At 42.3% G+C, this 24,250-nt stretch overlaps 1 protein-coding gene across 1 annotated transcript in view; it reads right to left on the bottom strand.

Moving 5' to 3' along the window:
- The window catches only part of ACBD3 (acyl-CoA binding domain containing 3), a 49,848-nt gene that overhangs the window by 4,435 nt on the left and 21,163 nt on the right, over positions 1-24,250 (bottom strand). Inside the window, exons 2-7 of the mRNA XM_082252617.1 lie at positions 20,087-20,228; positions 15,538-15,678; positions 15,266-15,424; positions 9,493-9,667; positions 8,668-8,863; positions 283-567 (exon numbers count right to left, since the gene is read on the bottom strand). Of these exons, the coding sequence (XP_082108743.1) occupies positions 283-567; positions 8,668-8,863; positions 9,493-9,667; positions 15,266-15,424; positions 15,538-15,678; positions 20,087-20,228 (1,098 nt within the window). The remainder of the gene's footprint in view (positions 1-282; positions 568-8,667; positions 8,864-9,492; positions 9,668-15,265; positions 15,425-15,537; positions 15,679-20,086; positions 20,229-24,250) is intronic.

Below are 24,250 nucleotides of genomic sequence, written 5' to 3'. Positions count from 1 at the left end.
TCTACCCCCAGAAACTAGTTCTATTCTTAGCATGCCAAGAGTAAACCTGGATGTACACTGCACATGCTTTCCTTATATCTGCCAGGAGTTTATCTCTGAATAAAAAATCACTATCAGCTTGTAACTTGTGTGATGAGCTTTAAATGCAACACTGTAGTAAGATTAAATACAATGTTCCACTATCAGCTGACAGACACAATCAAAAAGCTCTGCAGGCTCTTTGTAAGAGTCAAGTGATATTAGGAGAAAATATTAACAGATAAGATTGACCCCCTAACCAACCTTCATCCTCCTCCTCATCCTCGCTGGATTCGCTGACGTGAACGCTGACCACTGTGTTCGGAGAGTCTGTCCATTCAAAGTAAACCCCAAAACCAATGTCAAAATGATCTGTGGCAAACTCCCAGAAGAGGTAGGATCCCTCTTCATGTGTGGGGACTCTGACTGTCACCACCTCCCCTCGTCCAACAGTGATCACTGAATCTGCGTCTTGACGGATCTTCTCCTTGAAATCTTTAATCTGTGGTCGGGTCCACATGGAGGGAGCCGCTATCACGGGCGTGGTCTCTGCAGAAGAAAATTCCATATAATTTAGCTGCAGATCTTAAATTTACTGGAATTAAGGCCTGAAATGTTTAGGGGATTTATAGTAACTCATTTAGGGTGGGGAAAAAAAATAACACCCTATGCTTTAATCTACACAAGTTTCATAGAGTACCACTGATTAAATCAAGTAGGATTGCATAATGCTGTAATTATGTGCAAATAATGGCTAGTAGGTGCCACATGGGTGGCTTTCACCATGGGGTGGCATTGGTTCCTCTGGAAAGCAGGCCATGGCTAGCACTAGCAATAAATCACAGGTATTTAGAAGGCTATTAGAAGCACATCGAACAATCAAAAACACCTGTGTAGCTTAGCTATTAGGCTTGGTTCACATATGCTAGGGACAGTTTGATTGCGGTTTTTCAAGGAGTCCGGTGCGGCTTTGTTCACCGATTCAGGTGCGAATTGGTTAGGTGTATCTCACCTGAACCAGACCTAAAGTAGTACAGGACTCTTTTAAAAAAAACGTACTGCGGCCAGCCCACAGATGTGTGAACCGGTTCCATAGAAAGCCAGGTTTGGTTCACATGTCAAATGAATCCGATGCGATTCAAAACTGATCCAATTCACATATATGTGAACCAAGCATTAAATATTGAGAAATATATGTAAATGTTTACATTTTAAACCAGAGCTCCAGGAATTCAGTCACTTAACGGATTGTAAACCCCATTCATAAAATTTGAGCTAAGCACATATCTGTAGTGTTTACTTATCTCTCTTCAAAGCTCTAAGTGTTGTTTCTCTCTCGTGCTTCACTCCTCTGTTATCAGCATGAGTCACTTCTGACAAGTTCTCCAACGCATGAGATAACGTGAGCTCAATTTGTGTGGAGGAGGGAGCTTAGAGAGAAATAAGCAAGGAACATATTCCTTCGTTCCTCTGCCTATGTGGAGGGGGGGGGGGGTTTCCCTTTCCTCCAATCAGCTCTCACACAGTGCAAGTCCAGTCTCCCCACCCATCCCTATATACCGCTGAAAGATGAAGAAAGATTTTTAACATGATCTGCACTTTTCAAAGGGTGTAGATAGGGGAAGACAACAGATACGCAAGTAAAACTTATGTAGGGGGATTTGTTTAATCTCTTTGTTTAATCCGAGGCTATTTACTTTACTGGGCATGTGTGAGGGTTTACAACCATTTTAACCACTTGCTGACTGCCGCATGACTATTTACGTCGGCAGTCAGCCCCTCACAGGCAAAGCGACGTAGGCTAGCCTGTAAGGGTTTTGGGAGCGAGCGCGCGCCGCCAGATGCGAGCTCCCGCTAGGTCAGACCACCCCGCGCGTGTGCCCGGTGGACCCCATGTCCGCCGGGCACTCTTGATTGTCCGTGACAGTGGGAGAAAGGCAGGCGGCTAGTGTAAACAAAGCCGCCTGTCAGTCTCCCCTGTGTAAGAATGGTAATCAAACGGTTCTACTATGTAGGACCGTTGATCACTGTTCTTACACATCAAGCCACAGCCAATCACAGTTAGAAAAACGCCCCTAGGACACACTTAACCCCTCCCTCTCCAATACAGTTAACTCCTTCACTGCCAGTGTCATTTTTACAGTAACAGTGCATATGTATAGCACTGATTACTGTAGTAATGTCACTGGTCCCCCCCAAAAGTGTCAAAAATGTCAGTCAAGGGTCCGATCTGTCCGCCCCAATGTCGCAGTACCGCAAAAAAAAAAAAAAAAAAAAAAAAAAAAAAAAAAAAAAAAAAAAAAAAAAAATCGCAGATCGCCGCCATTACAACAAAAATGACAAAAATCTTTCCTTTTGTTAGTAAACGCAATAACTTTTGCGCAAACCAATCAAAATACGCTTTTTGCGATTTTTTTTTACCAAACATACAGTAAAAAAAAAATTGGCCTAAAATGTAAAAAAAAATTAGATTTTTACTTTTTTTTTGGGGAATTTCATATAAAAAAAATGCGAAATATATTGTTATTTTTGCAAAATTGACGCTTTTTTTTTTGTTTATAGCGCATGATCAAAAAAAAAATCGCACAGGTGATCAAATACCACCAAAAGAAAACTCTGTTTGTGGGAAAAAAAGGACGCCAAATTCGTTTAGGTACAGCGTTGCACGGCCGCGGAATTGTCCGTTAAAGTCACGCAGTGCCGAATCGCAAAATAGGCCCTGGTCAGGAAGGGGGTAAAATCTTCCCAGGCTTAAGTGGTTAAGACCAGGCCTTTTGGCCTTTTCTGACACTTTTAGTTAACTTGTAAAGATCAGTATTTTTTGCTAGAAAACCACTTAGAACCAAACATATTTTTATCAGAGGCCCTAGAGAAGAAAATGTGTGGGTTTTGCAATTTTTTATGTCACACGGTTTTTGCGCAGCGGTTTATAGAACACAAATTTGTTGGAAAAAAAATACACTTCAATGAATTTAATGCCCGCAAACACAATAGAATATCCAATTTTTTGGTAAAATTTAAAAGATGGTGTTACACAGAGTAAATAAATACCTAACAGGTCATGCTTTAAAATTGTGCACGCTAAATGATGCCAAACTACAGTATCTAAAAATCTCCATAGGTGAAGCTTTAAAAGCCTTTACAGGTTACCAGTTTAGAGTGACAGAGGAGGCCTGGTGCTAAAATAATTGCTCTCCCTCTGATGTTTGCAGCGATACCTTACATGTAGTGTGATCACAGTTTATGTATGCGCGCGAGACCAACGCGTGTGTTCGCCTTTGCGCATGAGCTTTAAATGCTTCCCGCCCAGCGACATAACGGTACATTGTTGTATAGGAAGGGTGATATCTCGGTCATCACTGCAGTGATGACAAAGGTATCAGTGTTTCCCAGCCTGCGATTCCAAAGCTGTCAAAAGTAATCTGATCATGAATTTGGGAAGAATAGTAAGGATGCATCGGAAGCATCCTGTTCCTGAGACACAGTGTAATGAAGAAATGTCGTTCCTCCCACTGTGTGACATCAGAAACCGGAAGCGAGGAGGATTTTGTCACTTTTGCTTTCTGTCTGTTAACTGCCATTGTAAGCTTAGGAAAGCTTTGGATCAAACCAATTTGCGTTTGATCCAAGCGTTCAAGGGCAGAGGAGACTGTTAGACCCCAGATGTCTCAGTAAGAAGGACCCGTCATTGCTTATCACAAGAGATGCTTACATCTCTAGTGATGGCGATAAAATGATCATGAAAAATCAATTAAACAGCGAAAAAAAAAAAAGTGCAAATAAAAGAAAAAGTGTGAGCGCAATAATTCTAGCTCCAGACCTCCTGTGTAACCTTAAATTAGTAACCTGTAAAGGCTATTAAAATGTTGCCTATGGGGATTTTTTGGTCCTGTAGTTTGGCGCCGTTCTACAGAGAGGTAAATTTAAAACGTGACATGTTTGGTATCCATTTACTAAGCCTAACGTTTATGTTACAACAAAAAATTGGGTATTATATTGTGTTTTTGTTCATTAAAATTGATTAAAGTGTATTTTTTACAATAAATCTGCATTTGAAAAACGGCTGCGCAAATACTGTGTGACATAAAAATATGCAACACCCACCATTTTATTCTCTAGGGCCTCTTATTAAAAAAAATTATACACATATAGAGATAGATATATATATATATATCTACACATACATTTTATATTATATATATAAATAAATATATATAATGTTTGGGGGTTCGAAGTATACAGCTGCAAAAAAAAAAAAGTATGTGAACCCTTTGGAATGATATGGATTTCTGCACAAATTGGTCATAAAACGTGATCTGATCTGAATGAAATGTTGCCATGTTTTTATTGAACACACCATGTAAACATTTACAGTGCAGGTGGAAAAAGAATGTGAACCCTTGGATTTAATAACTGGTTGAACCTCCTTTTGGCAGCAATAACTTCAACCAAACCTTTCCTGTAGTTGCAGATCAGACGTGCACAACGGTCAGGAGTAATTCTTGACCATTCCTCTTTACAGAGCTGTTTCAGTTCAGCAATATTCTTGGGATGTCTGGTGTGAATCGCTTTCTTGAGGTCATGCTACAGCATCTCAATCGGGTTGAGGTCAGTGACTGGGCCACTTCAGAATGCATATTTTCTTCTGTTTAAGCCATTCTGTTGATTTACTTCTATGCTGTGGGTCATTGTCCTGTTACAACACCCATCTTCTGTTGAGCTTCAGCTGGTACACAGATGGCCTTAAGTTCTCCTGCAAAATGTCTTGATAAACTTGGGAATTCATTTTTCCTTTGATGATAGCAATCCGTCCAGGCCCTAACGCAGCAAAGCAGCCCCAAACCATGATGCCCCACCACCATACTTCACAGTTGGGATGAGGTTTTGATGTTGGTGTGCTGTGCCTCTTTTTCGCCACACAGTGTAGTGTTTTTCTTCCAAACAACTCAACTTTGGTTTCATCTGTCCACAGAATATTTTGCCAGTACTGCTGTGGAACATCCAGGTGCTCTTGTGCAAACTGTAAACGTGCAGAAATGTTTTGTTTGGACAGCAGTGGCTTCCTCTTGTTTAGTGTTTTACGTATTGTAGATTCGCTAACAGGGATGTTAGCATTTGCCAGTGACTTTTGTAAGTCTTTAGCTGACATTCTAGGATTCTTCTTCACCTCATTGAGCGATCTGCGCTGTGCTCTTGCAGTCATCTTTACAGGACAGCCACTCCTAGGGAGAGTAGCAGCAGTGCTGAACTTTCTCCATTTATAGACAATTTGTCTTACTGTGGACTGATGAACAGCAAGGCTTTTGGAGATACTTTTATAACCCTTTCCAGCTTTATGCACATCAACAATTCTTAATTGTAGGTCTTCTGAGAGCTCTTTTGTGTGAGGCATCATTCAGATCAGGCAATGATTCTTGTGAAAAGTAAACCCAGAACTGGTGTGTGTTTTTTTATAGGGCAGGGCAGCTGTAACCAACACCTCCAATCTCATGTCATTGATTGGACTCCAGTTGGCTGACATCTCACTCCAATTAGCTCTTGGAGATGTCATTAGTCTAGGGGTTCACATACGTTTTCCACCTGCACTGTGAATGTTTACATGGCGTGTTCAATAAAAACATGGCAACATTTCATTCTTTGTGTGTAATTAGTTTAAGCAGACTGTGATTGTCTATTGCAAGATTAAATGTATAATAGTAGCCCAGTCTGTGTGTCTCAGTTCGATATATCATACATTCAGCGGCGCTTGTGCACACATATTGTGTGTGTGCAAGTATATTAACCAGTTCCTTAAGTGCCTCAGAGACTGTAAATGTAAGATAGTCCCAACTTCACAAGATGAATAATCACAGCTAGCAAAGATTTCTCTTCTGATGTTCAGCACCAGTGATTGTACACACAATATCACTACGCCTTCACCACACCGACTGTGCTCCCCTATGAAGTGGCAACTCACCAAATTGCCCTTGAAATATCGCCTTTATGCATAAGCTGCATGAGCCCTTGCTTTTGGTCGGTCTGTCGTCTTAAGAGCACGTCCAGATCCTATCCGTCCACCAGGTGTCACTATCAGGCTGCGTATCTCCTCAGTGCAATTTGTTTGGCGGCATATATAAAGAGGAGATCAGTAAGGATTACGGAGAGTCTCTGGAACAGGATGGTTTCCTGGCTGGCATAGTTGAGGTTTTCAACTTTCAGCATTTCTGGATCAAAAAGCCGTGCGACATGTGACAGGGCGTACTCAAACCAGCCGAAAAACGGAGGGTAGTCCAACGTCCATTCAGAGGTTGCCTCATAGTACCAGCGGGAGACGGGCAGACTGTGAGTAATGGCCAACCAGTTCCGATGAACCTCAAAGTCTGTGGAATGATATGTGGGTATGAGCAGACATTTCATCAGTGACACCCCTACAGCCAGGGTGACAAACCAGCCTCAAACCAGACTTTGAGGTTCATCGGAACTGGTTGGCCATTACTCACAGTCTGCCCGTCTCCCGCTGGTACTATGAGGCAACCTCTGAATGGACGTTGGACTACCCTCCGTTTTTCGGCTGGTTTGAGTACGCCCTGTCACATGTCGCACGGCTTTTTGATCTAGAAATGCTGAAAGTTGAAAACCTCAACTATGCCAGCCAGGAAACCATCCTGTTCCAGAGACTCTCCGTAATCCTTACTGATCTCCTCTTTATATATGCCGCCAAACAAATTGCACTGAGGAGATACGCAGCCTGATAGTGACACCTGGTGGACGGATAGGATCTGGACGTGCTCTTAAGACGACAGACCGACCAGAAGCAAGGGCTCATGCAGCTTATACATAAAGGCGATATTTCAAGGGCAATTTGGTGAGTTGCCACTTCATAGGGGAGCACAGTCGGTGTGGTGAAGGCGTAGTGATATTGTGTGTACAATCACTGGTGCTGAACATCAGAAGAGAAATCTTTGCTGGCTGTGATTATTCATCTTGTGAAGTTGGGACTATCTTACATTTACAGTCTCTGAGGCACTTCAGGAACTGGTTAATATACTTGCACACACACAATATGTGTGCACAAGCGCCGCTGAATGTATGATATATCGAACTGAGACACACAGACTGGGCTACTATTATACATTTAATCTTGCAAGCTTTATGTTTACAGTGGCAGCTAGTGCATTTAAAGGATGCACAGAGTGACATGGTTTACATGATTTTATCTACTATACATTTTTGGTTTTAGTAGACATATTTTATTCTTTTATACCTTCACTGTTTTATATATATTTTAGCGCCGGGCGGGTGGTTGACGTAATTTTAACATCAGACACCTTTTTTACAATATGTGATTGTCTATTGTTGTGACTTAGATGATGATCCGATCACATTTTATGACCAATTTGTGCAGAAATCCATATCATTCCAAAGGGTTCACATACTTTTTCTTGCATATATATAAAATTTACTTTTTATCACTTTTATTGCTGTCACAAGGAATGTAAACATCCATAGGCAATGACAAGTACTCTTTATGGAGAGATCACTGGTCTATTAGACCCCAGATGTCTCCCCTGCCCTTAACAGCATCTGATCACACCAAGATCGATGTGATAAAATTCTTTCACAATTTAAAAATGGCGCTGTTCACCATCTGGGGAAACCAGAAGTGACAAAATACTAGTCACTTCCATATCCCTTTACCATAGAGCTGATCGGGGACCTTACAGTCCCTGATCAGCTCTATGGCAAGCCGGTGGAATTTCAGGTTTCATTCTGGGCTCACCTGTGGGATGATAGAGCCCAGAGAAGCACTGCCAGGCAGCAATCCAGTGGCTAATTAGCTACTAGGAATGGATGCCTATAGCTGCATGCACCATCCCCGTATACCACTTGAAACATACATGTCTAAGTAGTTAAAATGTACCGGCTCATAATAGGTTAGGTGCAACAAGGTGTATGCCACCTTGTGGACTTCCCAATTACAGTTTTTTTTAGCTTCGAGAGTACAGTTATTGCTATACTTTCGGTGCTCTTACAGCAGTGATGCATCTTTGTTACACAGTAGCCACGTAACCCGCCCCACCCCTCCGCTGTCCATTTACGGAAGGCTTTGTTTTTTGTAAAATGGTTCACATAATACATAGCAATCTGTGATTGGGCAATAGAAAAGAGGGGCAGGCAGAGCAGCTGCTTGCGTCTGGAGCGAAACTTGTTGCAATTAATCATTTATAAGATAGCACATTTTAAAAAGTGACTGAATTCTTGGAGTTTTTATTTTAGGTCTCTTTCACACTTGTGTGACTTGTCCTGCGACTTGGGACTGCAAAGTCACATGACAAGTAATACTCCATGATTTCTAATGAGTACCGTTTATATCAGATCGACTAAGTCGCAGCAACTTCAAAGTAGTTCCTGCACTACTTTGATGCATTTTGAGGTCCATTGACATCAAGATTACACAGGCATTACTTCAAGTCCAGTAAAAATCTCATCAAAATCATGGCAAAAATCGCAGCAAAATTGCGCAAATTTTAGGTCGCACAAGTGTAAAAGGGGTCTAAAAAGATTTAATGTTTTCACTTTTTTTTGGGAAGACGTCTCGCATTTCCTGTCACTATAATACCCATCACCAGGCAGTAAAAAACGGTCAAAAAATGAAATCTCATCTCTCACCTTTTGGCCCATTCTCAAGGATATCTTCCAGGGGATCAGGTTCCATTTCTGTCTCAGTGCCATCTATGTGGGGGTGACTCTGACCATTCACAGAGGGAGATTCTCCAGTTGTCATTGCACTTCCTGAGCTTGCCTTAGTGGGAGAGTTCACTGGGGAACCACTCCCAGCCGCCTCCTGTTGTTTCTGTAGTGCAGCCTGCAGGACAGGATTAGATGACCAAAATGAAAACTAAATGCAACAGGCCCACACAAATATCGCTGCTAGATTATCAATTTTGCATAGATGAGGCCCAAATTTATATTTTGCATCTCCCGCCAACTGGTACTACTAACAAGGATAGGGCAGATTGACTTTAAAAGATAAAGGCTGCTTTGCAGGCAGACATTAGGGATACCCTTGGTACTGCGTTACTGACAGTTGTGACCTGAATAAAAGAACAGATACCAGATGGCCATTAGCAGTATCTCTGTATCTCCACTGTTGAATTGTCACAATAGCGCAGGCCTAAATGCTCAGGGATTACTTTATTCTTGATTATTCACCAGTATTCCCTCTTTACTAGAACAGTAATGTTGGGCTGGTGGGCCTTCCTATTTCCTTCCTGAGCTCAACATAGAAAAGAGACACAAAAAAGGTGCTGCCTGGGCAACCTGACAGTAATAGAAAGCAATGAAATAACAGCAAACACATCAGTCCTAACAGGTAGAGCTTCACTATTATCATAAATCAGAAGACTGTAGATTACCAATGCCCATTCTCAATTAGTCCACTTTAGAGATGTACTTGCTGTTTGTGTTTGTGAAAGATGGGACCTGGTGACACACCTGTTGCTGTGCCAGCTGAACTTGGTAGAGTTGTTGCATGTACTGCTGGTAGTGCTGTTCTTGCAGCTGTCGGATAAGGATCTGTTGCTGCTCGAAGTTTCCCGGGTACTGCTGTGCTGCATACTGCTGAAACTGAACAGCTGTCTGCGAGTTCAGAGCTGCCATGATTTGCTGCCTGTGAGGACAAAAAAACAAAAAAAAAAACAAAGTTACCCTTACTGCTCCCAAGCACTTGGTAAAATGCGCCTCACACAAAGGCACCATCAGAAGGCTACAGCCAATTCTTTCCCAGAATGGGCTACACTATATAGCCAATTGATTTAGAATATAGAACATAATCCTTAAAGGCCAAGTTCCGGTAAAACAAATGTTTTTGAATAGAGTGGAAAATGTGTTTTTTTGCCATTAGAATCCCATGCTTTTAGTCCAGACAGGAAAAAATGGGAAATCTTTTCCATAGGGGCAGAAATAATGATACATTTATTAGAGTGAGGAAGGGTCTTTCCGGTCACCTTGGCAACTAATTCCTCTTTTTCTTTCACAGGTGTCACAAGAACAGGAAGTGAGGGAAAATCCTTCCAGCGGGGACATAGACAATACAATCCTGGCAGAACCGTTCACCTTTCCACACTATTTAAAAAGATGCAAATTTGACTGTATTTTGGATTAAAGTGACAAAAGGGACTCAGGCTTCCATATTACCTCCACATATACAAGCAGCTGCATTTCACTTGTACCCAAAACAAAATCAGAACACCAGAATATGAACTGTTCCAGCAGCAAACAGGACCCATGGAAAAATGCCAAAACAGACAAAATTCAATAGTCGTTCGAAATAACAGATGCTGTTTATAGCATTCCCCAATTCCTTTCAATGGCTGCATTAGATTTCCTGGCTTCTTAAAACTGACTAAGAGTTCTTTTTATTACAACCTTAATTCCATAAATATTGGGACGCGGTGTAAAATCTACATAAAACAGAATGCACAAATCCATATTTTATTCACACTAGAAACTGAGAAAATGTACCACTGTAAGAAAATAATGTAATTTTGAAACTTATGGCAGCAATACATCAAAAAGGTTGGTACAGGGCAAATAAAATCTGACAAAGTAAGGTATTCTAACAAGGAGGACCTGGAAGAACATTTTGCAACTAATTAAGATAATTGGCGACAGGTCAGAAAACATGATTGGGTATAAAAAGAGCATCTTAGAGAGTCAGAGTGTTTCAGAAGTAAAAATTGGCACAGTTTCACCAATCTGTGAAAGGCTGCATTTAAAAATTGACGAACAATTTCAGTATAATGTTCCTCAATGTAAAATTGCAAAGACTAAATGTATCATCATCTATAGTACATTATATGAGTTTCCAAGAATCTGGAGGAATTTTCTGTGCGCAAGAGACAAGTCCAAAATGCAATATTGGATGCCCGAGATCTTCGGGTCCTCAAGCTGCACTGCGATGAAAAAAAGGCATAATTCTGTGATGGACATCCCTACATGGGCTCCGGAATACTTCCAAAAATCACTGTGTGAAGATAGTTTGTTGTGCTATCCAAAAATGCAATGTAAAGTTCTATCATGCAAAGAAAAAGCCATATCTAATAATGATCCAGAATCGCCGCTGTCTTCTCTGGGCTCATTTAAAGTGGTCTGTTGTAAAGTGGAAAACTGTTCAGTGGACAGACTGATCTAAAAGGCATTCTTTTTGGCAACCATGGGTGCCACATTCTCCAGACTAAAGGGAAGAGGGAACCTCTGGCTTGTTAGCTGCACTCAGTTCCTGCATCTCTGATGGTATGGGGGTGCATTAGTGTGTACGGATCAGGTAGCACCATCAATAATGCAAGATACCCAGGTTTAAGAGTAGCATTTGATCTCATGCAGACAAAGACTTCAAGGAAGGAGTTGCATATTTCATCAGGACAATGCTAACCAGCATACTGCATCTGTGACAACAGCATGGCTTTGTAGAAGAAGAATTCGCCTGCTTAACTGGACTGCCTGCAGTCCACACCTTTCACTAAAATATTTGGTGCATCTTGAAATGGAAAAATATGACGACAAAAAATCCAGAACTGTTGAGCAGTTAGAATACTATATCAGGCAAAATTGAGAAAATATCCCTTTAAAAACTCCAGCAAACAAGAGGGGATGCTACATGCTGGTAATCATGGCCTTGTCTTTTTTTGAGACATGTTGCTGCAATCAATTTCAAAATTGCCTTTTTTTTCTTAAAGTGCTAGTAAAGGCCATTAACTTACCCACTTGCCGACCAGTCGCGTTGACTGTACTGCGGCAAAGTGGTTAGTTACCGTCCAGTGACGTAGACCTACGTCGCTAGACTCCTCCCCTTGTGGGCGCCGCCAGAGGCTCGCTCCCGCTGTATTCAGTGATCACCGCCGCTCTTCCCCAATCGTCGGGGAATCGAGTGTGGAGATCCGCCCGCTTGTGTAAGCAAAGCGGGCGGATCTCCTAAGTGACAGACAGGGTCAGATTGCAGGGTTCAGCATAGCTGAACATGCGATCTGTCCTTGTGTCAATCAGTCACCTCCCCCCACACACGTTAGTAAGCACCAGGCATACATTAACCCCTTGATCACCAATAAAAATTAGCCCCTTCCCTGCCAGTGTCATTTTTACAGTAACAGTGCATATGTATAGCACTGATTACTGTAGTCACTGGTACCCCCCAAGTGTCAAAAATGTCAGTCAAGGGTCTGATCTGTCTGCCGCAATGTCGCAGTCCCGCAAAAAACAAAAAAACAAAAAAAAAACACGCAGATCGCCGCCATTACTCGTTAAAAAAAAAAAAAAAAAATACAGAAATCTTTCCCTTAGGTAGTAAACGCAATAACTTTTGCGCAAACCAATCAAAATACGCTTATTGCGATTTTTTTTATACCAAAAATATGTAGCAGAAAACAAATTGGCCTAAAATGATAAAAAAAAATTAGATTTTTACATTTTTTTGGGGGGGAATTTCATATAAAAAAAATGTGAAAAATAGTTATTTTTTCAAAATTTCTCTTTTTTTGTTTATAGCGCAAAAAGTAAAAATCGCACAGGTGATCAAATACCACCAAAAGAAAGCTCTATTTGTGGGGAAAAAAAGGACGTAAATTTAGTTTGGGTATGGCGTTGCATGACCGCGCCAATTGTCAGTTAAAGTCGGACAGTGCCGAATCTCAAAAAGTGGCCTGGACTAAGAGAGCAAAATCCTCCGGTGGTAAAGTGGTTAAAGGGGAAGTTTTTTTTTTTAAAGAGCATAGCACATTAGGCTTACCTTAAAACAAAACCCTTCAGCAGCGTGCTGTCACCACTGACAGAGCTTCCATCTGCAACCTGTCTTCCATCTGGGTTTGTGGGCTTTGGTTGTTTGAATTGCAAAGCAGCGATGATGTCACTAACAGCGCATTCCACAATCACGGCACAGCGCTTTGAAGGGATGGAAAGCCATCACCGGCTGCAGAAGTAGTGAATATCTCATGAATGGTGCACATTAAAGCCTAGTACCCACTATTTTTTTTCCAACCCAGGGGGCTAAACGAAAAAAAACCTGGAGAGTTTGGCAGGAGATCATGTACTAACAATCCGATGTTAGTACAGTGATCCCCCCCCCCCCACTGAGCTATTGTATTCTGACAGGACGATGCCCCCTCCCCCCCACCAGAACACACTGGTCAAGCACTCACATCCATTGAGAGCGCTGATTGGATGCTGATCGGCAGACCATTTGCGGTCATGCTGGACGTCGGCTGGCTTCTGTCAGACTGGCTTGCTGTACACACGGGCTGAATGTTGGGCGTTTTTTTCTTTGATATTCAGCCTGTGTGTTTTGCTTTTAGGAGATATTTTCTTTGTAATTTATTATAAGCTTACCTGTAGGTACAAAGGAGTACGCTTAAAACATTTGATATATTTCTATAGTGTTTACAACATGGGTTTATGAGATTTGCAAATTATTGCATTCTGTTTTTATGAAGATTTTTTACAGCATCCCCTACTTTTTTGGAACTAGGGTCGTAATAACTGGCTTTTCCATTTCCAAAATAAGGCTTGCCCAACTATGAAGCATTGATCAGGAAAATGAGCTGTCAGGAAACCTCCCCATGTGTGGAAATCTGGGTGTGAGAAAACCATAAAAATGAAGGATCAATTCACTAAGTGATATTTCAGTTACAGGTACAGTTTTAAAGGGTAAATCATGGCCTGGTTTCTTGCATTCAAAGAGCTCTAGAGCTAGATCACCCCGACAACATTCCTGTCTATTCCAATTCACCTTGGGAGTTTTGACTGTCTCCTTCCGCCGTTGTGTGTTCCAACGCCATTGTGTGTTCTCTTTATTATAAACTTAATTAAAAATACTAAATATGCCCACTATATAATCAGCGCAATATAAATAACACTAAGTGAAAAATCTATGTACAAACTGATACGAATTACTAACAAGCGAGTATGTGATAAACACAATAAATACTTATATACAAACCTAAAACAACTCATTCGTCCCAAAAAATGTGTGTGTTAGTGATTGCTGCCAACACTTACCAAAGTGTGTCCACCTGTGACTTAAATCAACATTATAACAAATCAATCCAAAAAAATTGCAATAAGGTTCAAAGAAATCCTACAATGCAGTGACTTCAGTGACCACCATCTCTGGCTGGAATAGCTGCTCACCTCCAAGCAATGACCCCATTACAGAGTCCCAATCGCCTGTATATATGTCTCGCTGGATCCCACTGGGATATTCTTCCTCAAGATGTTCCTGGACCAGACTGGACTCCTCTAGGTATATGAATCATTCATATATAGCCAAAAGATAAAGAGAAACCATAGTGCTCTCTGCTTTAAACGATTTATTAAAACTAAACACACGAATAAAAAATACTCACATAGAAATGTGGTACATGAGCATATCATCAGCTCACCCAGCTGATACTAATACAAGAAAAATGTCCTGAATGGTTCATATACCTGGAAGAGTCCAGTCTGGTCCAGGAACATTTTGAGAAAGAATATCCCAGTGGGATCCAGAGAGATATGTATACAGGCGATTGGGACACTGTAGTGAGGTCATTGCTTGGAGGTGAGCAGCTATTCCAGACAGAGATGGTGGTCATTGAAGTCATTGGATTGTAGATTTCTTTGAACCTTACACAATATTGCATGGCGGTGGAATTTTTTTGGATTGCGCTACACTTGATTTGTTTTATTCATCAAAAATACAACAGAAATTATGAGAACCCCTCCTTTTTGGCGCAGCAGGTGTGCTGACCCAGGAACCTAGAGCAAGGATCTCACCAGCAGAGTCTCCAAAAAATAGGACTGCAAGGTGGTTTAATGCTTCAGCATACACCAAAATTGAAATTTGAGATTTGGGTGGACTGACCATTTAACTCTTTTTACAGTAATGCCAATGTCACACAAGTGACCCTGATACCCAACAATCCACTTGCCTTTTGCTATAGTGTCACTCCCTCACTAAGCTGGGGTGATTTTGCTTCCTTGCTAGTGAGATTGAGCAGTGTACTAAGTCAGCAAGAGCCCAGTTCCATGAGGATAATGGAAGCCAGCAACGGATTTCCCCCTGTGACATAGCTCTAAAAGTTGCAGTTTATATTACCAATATAGGGTATATACATTTACCTACAATATTATTTATATATATTCTTAACACGTACGTAGTAACTTACAAGGAGTCGCCAATTAACTTTACACACACTCTATGAAGAGCTGTCAGGCAGGATTAACTCTAGTCTCTTACTTCTGCTGCTCCATGCGAAATCGCTCATCCTCAGCCCGCATCCTCTCCTCCTCCTCTCTCCGGAGTCTCTCCTCTTCCTCCCTTCTCCGCTTTTCCTCTTCTCTAAGCAGGCGTATACGTTCCTCTTCTTCCCTTCTCCTGCGCTCCTCCTCTTCTCTCCTACAAGGAAAGAGATGCTTTAGTTTAGTCAGTTTTTCTGGGGGGCAAAAATAAGGGTAGGGTGACGAGAGTATTTGCAGCGAAGTTGGTTGCCATTTTGGCGGGAGGGTTACCTCTTTCTCTCCTGCTCCTCTTTCTCTATTTTATGTGATGTAACGTATGTGGAGAACAGGTGGCAACATCGGTTCAGCAGCCCCACAAACTCAGTCATGGCTTCCTGTCTGCTCATATTGCCAAGGGCAGCCCACTCTTTCCTACAGAAAAACAAAAAAAAAAAAAATATTTGTCAGACATTTATAACACCTATAAATGACACAGGGATAATCTAGGACAGTATGTAACAGGTAGGAATTGCCAGGTGTATTTGGGGTTTAGCACTTAACTTTCTGGCAGGTAAAGATTAACCTGTGACAATGTAGACACTAACAGTATGAAATGCTAAAAAAAAAAAAAAAACCCCTTGTCAGTTTATTTTCTGTTGTCTGTCTTTGGGGGAATTTATTGCTGTCCTAAAAATGCAACAGCAAGTTGGAGGAAATCTCTACAAAGAATTGAAATTTTCTTAGTTGTCAACTGAAAACAGGTGTACCCGCTGGAAGATTTACCCTCTTGTTTTGGCAAAAGCTCTAAAAATGTTGGTTTTTCCATTACTTTCTATACTGGAGAAAATGGTCGCCAGGATGAATATACTTAGTGGGCACTCAGACAACAAAAAATGTTTTCATTTTTGACTGCGGATTCTTTATTTTGGAGTACAGTACAGGACACCGGATATGCATTTATAAACTGTGGACTATATGCAGATAACCTCTACACTGGCAAAAAAACTTGCTAGGACGGCCCCTAGTGCACACTCCTAACCACACCCACTACAGGTTTATTTCAGCAGCAAAAAAGCTGGGATTAAGACAGAGGGGGAGGGCCTGTGTCCTGCACCCCCAAACCCCAATCACGGTGCGATTTGCAGCCGGGCCGCAAAGTGCAGTGGAGCAGAGAGAAAACCATCTCTCAATGCCTTCCCCGCATTACCGCTGTTCCACCTTTACAGCAGGGCCACGAAAACTGCTCTTGCCAGAGGTGCAGCCGTGGGCGAGCAGAGAGATAACTACATTATCTCTCACCGCCCGCCCTCACTCTGGGACAGACCCATTAAAGGAGCATGCACAAGTTAACCGGCTCGAATGCTGTAGCGCTGGGGAGAGGCCGCAACAGTGACAAGCTGCGACAACAGTGACAAGCGGCCCCTGGCGGCAGGCCGCAACAGTGACAAGCGGCCCCTGGCGGCAGGCCGCAACAGTGACAAGCGGCCCCTGGCGGCAGGCCGCAACAGTGACAAGCGGCCCCTGGCGGCAGGCCGCAACAGTGACAAGCGGCCCCTGGCGGCAGGCCGCAACAGTGACAAGCGGCCCCTGGCGGCAGGCCGCAACAGTGACAAGCGGCCCCTGGCAGCAGGATAGTGACAATCCCCATCTGGTGGCAGGCGACGTGGTAAGTGACAAGCTGCAGCGAAAAGCAGGTGATGTGACAAGCTGCATCTAGTGGCAGGCAACGTAGCAAGTGACAAGCTGCATCTGGTGGCAGGCGATGCGACAAGTGACATGGCAAGTGACAAGCTGCATCTGGTGGCAGACAGTGTCAAGTGACATGCTCAGGGCTCCCACTGATTATGCATTATAGTGATTTGAACGATTTCATTTCATATTAGAATGTTAGAATAGAAATAATGCACTTCAATCTTGACACAAGATCAACCATTGTGCTGTGATGATTGAAGTGCTAACACCAGCCATTGCCCCAACAAATTGCCCACAAAAAACAGCATGACTTCTCAGTCTCCGAAAACTCCTATAGCATGTGTACAGTCATTGACCATCACTTGTAGCAAACCCACTCTTTCACCATCTCCTGTTGAAAATCTTCAATGTCAGCAAGCTTTCTGTAGCATTACATTCATTGCATATTATGTGCAGTGTATTGGTAATGTCAGGAGCAGCATCTGAGGCCCCCTGCATCAAGATGCTGACCACCACTGCTACAAGAGTTTACAATTCCTGCCTAGGAGCAAATCTCTCAGGTTTCTCACTAGTACCTTTATTATACAGAAAACGGTCTTTTCTTAGACAATTTGAAATCCTTAATCCCTGACAACTTCCATTCTAATGACCCTATACGGCTTTTCTTACCGGCTCATTCCCGTTGTAGTCTATTTTTTCCATTTAAAAAAAAAAATCAATGTACCTTAACTCTTACATTTTTGATATATAGCTGCCATTCTGGAATCAGTATTAATGAGCCAGTATGCAGGCAGTAAATTGTAGCCCCACTTGTGGTAATAGTTACTACAGGTACATCAATGGCACCACAATAAAATGGTGGCGATTCTGCCATGATCAGTAGTTTCACCAGTTGAAGTATGAAAAATTGACATTGTTGCCTCTTCACCTGTCCATAAAAACTGAAAGAATACTACATTACCGTGATTTACATGGAAAATCTTCTCCAAGGGGCCTACTTAAATCAGAGAGTGATATCTTCCTGTACACTACAGGACAATGCTTTAATTACTCCACACTGCGCCTACCTTTTGGTTTAATCTATAAAATGAAAGGCGCGAGAAAGATCCTTTTTTTTGGGATAAAAGTTTTACATAAATAAAAAAAGCTGATCATTGTAAGCACCCCCGTTAGTGGTAAAGTTGATCTCTAGCTTTAGTTTAAATAGATTGCTCAGGCCAAGCTGGCCCAAACAAACCATTTCCCTCACTAACATGTGCAACCACTAAGTGTCTTGTATAATTTGTATGTAGCCGAGGCTACATCAGCACTGCGTTCTGGGTGCGAGCTGAGACCCTTCTGTCCCACACCCAGAACAATATAGCATCGGTCTGAGTGGTGCTCATCCATTTATAGAAAGATTTGTATTCTATCAACCAATACAAAGCTTCCTCTGGAACTAGATCATCCTTTTAGGCTCTATTCACACCTAGGCGATTTGAATCAACATGATTCTGCATGCGATTCCAAATCACAGCCAAAACAGGGAAGGTGTTTGCGATACCATTACTTCTTAATGGCACTCCAATAGCGATGTGATTTTGCCGCAATAAATCACACTGCAATTGTAGCAAAATCGCAACGCTTTTGGGTATCGGAATACATTTTATGTTATTCCAAGTAAAACCTCTGAGGCTATCTCTCCTCGTAAGCTACATCTTTGGAAATAGGAAACATACCAGGGGAATTACATGTCCCAAATTAAAAGACAATTTTGTTGTATTTGGTACAATTAAGGCCAGCCATACACGGAGCAAATTTCTTTCCTGCAATCATAGACCATGTTAATGCAGGAACCCCTCCTGCCAGGCCATTGTCTTCTCCCAGCGGGGGAAGCCGTCCCTTGCGATAATCGCAAGCAAATCCGGCATGCTGGTTGTACCCAAGTTGATCGACCAACTTGGTACATTCAGCCTGCCCATTAATGGTTTGAATCTTGGCCAGTTCCTCCTGAACCGGCCAAGACTCGAACCATATATGGCCAGCCTTATTTTATTCCATTTAGTAAAAAGAATGATTCCTCAACTTCCACATTAACCTAGATCTAAAAGATTACATTATTGGAAATACAACTAAATTAAAGTCAAAACCATGCATGGCCAATCAAAAACAATGCCATCAAAACACAATGGAGGGTAATAAAAATCCTAACGCCTAAAAACAGTTTTGCAACTTTAACATGTCTAAGTAAAACTGTACATATAGTCACAACTACTTTGTGTTCCCAGGTAAATTAAACCTTGTTTTTTTTCAGGACAAATGGGGCTTTCATTTGATGGCAAATGGTAATGGATATCTCCTAATTTATATTTTATTATCAAAAGTAAAACTGCCACATAATGAAATAATATAATCCCAATCCACCATATGATGTGGTTACGGGCCAGAGACAGGCCGGGAGTACTTTGCCCTACCCTGTCCCTTTCCTTGGGAATATGGGATAGGTTGTCGAGAAGCCATACCTTTAAGTCCCCCCCATGCACCGTTAGCACCCCTCATGGGAAACCGATTGGTCCGCAGAGGCCTTTGCCCTGATAGCATACACAGGAAGATTTTTAGTGCATTGGCAGTTGGTATATCCACACACACACACACACAAATATATACACACATTAATATATATATATATATATATATATATATATACACACACACACACACACACAAAATATATATATATATATATATATATATATATATATATATATATACACACACACACATGATATGGGACCTGTGGGTCAATTCTGACCTCACTATACCACCTAGTACTTAAAATAATGCCTAGAAAGGTCAATTCCTTGCTGAATCTAGTATTCTTTATTTTTATTGGACGTTTTACTTGTATACAAGGTTTTGCTGTTGATATTCATGACACGCTTGTAGGAGATTTTAAGTGATATGTTTGGTTCTTGATTTTATGATCCACGTATAGAGTATGGACATTATACATATGATGTATAGTGATATGTGAGCGATGTTTGCTCAATCTTTTCTTGCAGTACTATAAAATATAGTATTTTGCACGGAATAAGGGCAGATAATAAATACAGAGTAGGCAGTATATGGAAGTAACCAGAAAACCAGACATAAAATGCATCAGACTTGCCTTCTGTCATTGCCGAGGACATCGAAGAAGCCAACTTCAGGGCAGGTGTCCGGGTTGTAAGGCCCCAGGAGAACCTGTTTGTGAAGAGCCACCAGCTTCAGCTTCTCTTCATAGGTTGGGTGGAAAGCCTTGCCATCCTTTTCTGTTAAAAAAAAAAAAGAGGGGTTAATGTAATACAAATATACAGGAAGTATACACAGCCTTCCAATTTACAAATAAAGTTTGCTGGTGTGGACACAGTAATTTATTCATGCAAGGATGAATACACACAATAAACATACAGAAGCGATAAGTATTGCATACTGAATTAAAGGCTAAGTTCACCTTTTTCTTTTTTCCTAAAATCCAGCTCCCTTATGTACCAATATACTGTTCTGGGCATCTTATAATAGGAAACTCCTATCCTCATATTGATTAGTGGTTCCAAATTATTAACTACTGCAGTAGGGAGCAGACACAAAACGAAACACTCCGCATCTTTCCAAAATAACTGTTTGTTTTTATTTGACGCAGTTGAAGGCTTTTATATATGATTAAAAAAGGTATCACATTAATATTACAATTGTACTTTTATAGTAACAAGGGGCGTAACATAGGCAGGCTAATTCTTATCAGGACTCGAAAGAATGCAAACATGTGATGAAAACATTAATGTCGTCTGCGCAAAACATACAAAATAAAATACAACATACAGGATGTAAAAATTTCCTTTCAATACCATTAATGTACCTCTGTTGCAGAAACAATGGGATTTTTTACTTAAATTAAAATACATTTCTCTGCATTCATTACCGGACACAGCTCTTCAGGATTCTTGAAGCATTGGGTTATACTGCCCCCTATAGGAGTAGGACACTAGGAGGGGGAAAAAGAATACGCCTATGGGCAGTCCCAGGTGGTATTCTCCCCCTTTTTGCTATAGGTCCTCATTTTTGTTACAATCAGTGTCAGAAATATTACAACTCCATAGAGAGGTGGATGCTGTATCCGTCAATGAACGCAGAGAAATGGGTTTTACAGTAAGTCAAAAATCCCATTTTCTGTTTCGTTCATTGACGGACACAGCTCTTCAGGATTCTTGAACCATTTGGACGTCGCAAAGCAGTGCCAAACATGAGGGATGGGACAGCAAAAAAATGACGGAAGAACCCTTTGGTTTGCCAGCTCAGCTGGATCCGATTGTCCAGAGACTTTGGACAGTTGTCCCATTTGACCAAGATCTTCCTTTGCAGGGACCTCCTATGGAACTGTGAAAAATGGAACCGCATCTAAAAAAGGTAGATACCATCAGGCCCCGCACCTCATGCAAGTCCGGAGGGATGAGCATCTGCTGGACAGCAGGAGATGAATCGCAACATGCAATTTCTGGAGTTTGTCCAGAGGAAGGAGCACTCTGGCTAAAGTCTAGAGTTAGACCCAGATAATCCAATTTTCTGGATGGAATCAGAGCAGACTTCTGATAATTCAGAAGCCAACCAAACTCACTCAGGGTCTGTATAGTGATCTCCATATCGTTCAACGGAGCAGCTGAGGACTCCGCTGGCAAAAGGAGGATGTCCAGGTAGCCCAGTACTGCAATCCCCCCGCTGATGTGGCAAGGCCAGAACCAGGGCCAACAAGAGAGCTTACAATCAGTCCGAGGACAGGTGCACATTGGAAGGACAGAACCTTTCCAAAGGGTAAGAACGAAACTCAATCTTTTAGCCAGACTGTATCAACTCGAAGACCCATTTGTCTTGTACCAAGGAGGTCCATGGGCCCAGAGATGTAAGGAATGAAGATGTCCCTCCACCCCAGGCACAGGTGGGGATACACCTTCATGCTGAAGGAGCCTTGTCTGAGGGAGTAGAAAATCCCGCTCTCGGCTTGCCAGACCAGGGCCGCTTGGAACCTCCTGAGGACTTGAGAAAGGTTTTGAACCCTTGTCAGAGGACCCCGAGGGATGAAAAAAGTATGGGATCAGGATCAGGGCTAATCTATATAAAACCGCTGCACAGAGCAGTCAAGTATAACATGCTTGTTATTTTTAAACAAAAACAGGACTTTAATAACACTTTAAAGCTGAACTGCAGCCTTTGTCTTCTAGCTCCATCAATGCAGCAGTATTTATTCTGATATTGTTCCACACTGTCTCTCTAAAGTCCTATGAAAACCATACCCAACGGTGTATGCCCAGGTTCAGTGGCATTCGGCATCAAACAAGATTCAACTCCTGGTCAGCTGGTAGGCATCACCAATGGCAGTATGCATGTCAACTGCACCAATTGCACAGGTCTTTGAGCAGCACACAGATGCTGCTTGAATAGAGATGCTGTCCGCCCGCAATAACAAAGTAGCTGTAATACCAACTGGGGGGGAGTGAGTGAAATATTAGATGCATCCATTTAAAAGGATTTTGCATCCATGCAAAACATCGCACCCGCAATCAGCAGATCTCGGTTGAAATGCAGGGCTCTTGTCTTGAAGACTGTCAGTGTAAGCTGCCTGCTCGTACCTCATGTTTGGCCGGCAGTTGTACACTGATAGGAAGCATGGTGGTTCATTGAGAGCTACAAGCCGACAGCCGTAAAGGCTGTGGGTGTTTGTACTTCTGACATCCACACAACTCTGTGAATGGATGATGCAGCCGGGGTGGCAAAGCACCGAAAAGCAGTTTTTTTTTTACATTGTGACAGCGAGCGGGGGAGGGGGCGGGGGCGGGGGTCGGGGGGAGAAGATCCCTCAGTTGCTGTCAAATGGGGGATTGGGGGGTAGGGGAAAGCAACATGTTACAAAAAGGTAAACTTATCCTTTAAATGCAGACCAATAATTGTTTCATGGCAAAAGCAAGTACTAGACAACTGAAACAGGTTTTCAAGCTCAAATTAGAGGCAAGGAAACACTAAAAAAAGCATCCACGGGAAAAATCCCTGCAAACCAAATGGAAAACTATTTTCATGCAATACATCAGAACACAGTAACAAAAGATGAATAAAATAGTCAGTGGACAGATCTGTCACACAGCAATAGGAAAACTAGCACAGGTCCCATCGCCACATCTAGGCAGCAGTATATAGGGTGTAAACACCCTATTGCCCTATGGGACATATTAAAAAAAAATACTCAAGAGAAATTACAAATTTGGCAAACACTTTGCACAAGAGGCTGTGAACCAAACACATAACATGCGAAGATGTTCAAGGATCAGTGATGGATAATTGCCATACAGTGGCTAGAAAACGTATGGGAATCCCTTGGAATTGCCTGAGTTTTATGCAGTAATTTGCTATAAAATGTGATCTGATACTCCTTTTAGTCACAACAATAGAATAACACAATGTGCCTAAAGTGATATTAAAGTCGTGTTTTTTTTTTTTTTTATTGTTAAAAATAACAAACATGTCATACTAACCTCCTCTGTGCAGTTGGTTTTGCACAGAACAGCCCAGATTCTCCTCTTCTCGGTCCCTCTTTGGCTCTCCTGGCTCCTCCCTCCTGTTGAGTTACCCCACTGCAAGCAGCTTGCTATGGGGGCACCCAAGCCGAGCCGCAGCTCCGTGTCCATTCAGATATGGAGCCGTGGCCCTGCCCTCTCTCTCATTGGCTTACTGATTTTGACAGCAGCGGGAGCCTATGGCACCGTGCTGCCGTCTCAGCCAATGAGGAGGGAGATTCCTGGGCAGTGGAGACACTCCTGCAACATCGCTGGATGGAGATGGGCTCAGGTAAGTATGAGAGGGGCTGCTGCACACAGAAGGCTCTTTTCTTAATGCATAGAATGCATTAGGATTAAAAAAAAAAAACCTTCCAAATTTTCCAAACACTTTAACCGCTTGCCGACTGCTCACAGTATATTTACTGCGGCAGTCAGCCCCTCACAGGCAGAGTGACGTAGGTCTACGTCGCTCGCCTGTAAGGCTCTGGGGAGCGAGCGCGCGCCCGCGCGGTCACGGACCCCCCCCCCCGCGCGTGTGACCAGCGGACTCGATGTCCGCCGGTCACTCGGCGATCGGCGGGGGAGAGGGAGAATGTCAGGCAGCTTGTGTAAACAAGCCACCTGTCATTCTTCTCGGTGTAAAGACACTGATCACACGGATCTACTATGTAGATCCGTTGATCAGTGTCCTTACAGCTCAAGCCACAGCCAATCACAGTAGAAAGCACGCCCCTAGGGACACACACAGC

Source organism: Pelophylax lessonae (assembly GCF_965119305.1).
Source record: "Pelophylax lessonae genome assembly, chromosome: 3".
NCBI classification, from domain to species: Eukaryota; Metazoa; Chordata; class Amphibia; order Anura; family Ranidae; genus Pelophylax; species Pelophylax lessonae.
This window is presented reverse-complemented; position numbering and strand designations above follow the sequence as displayed.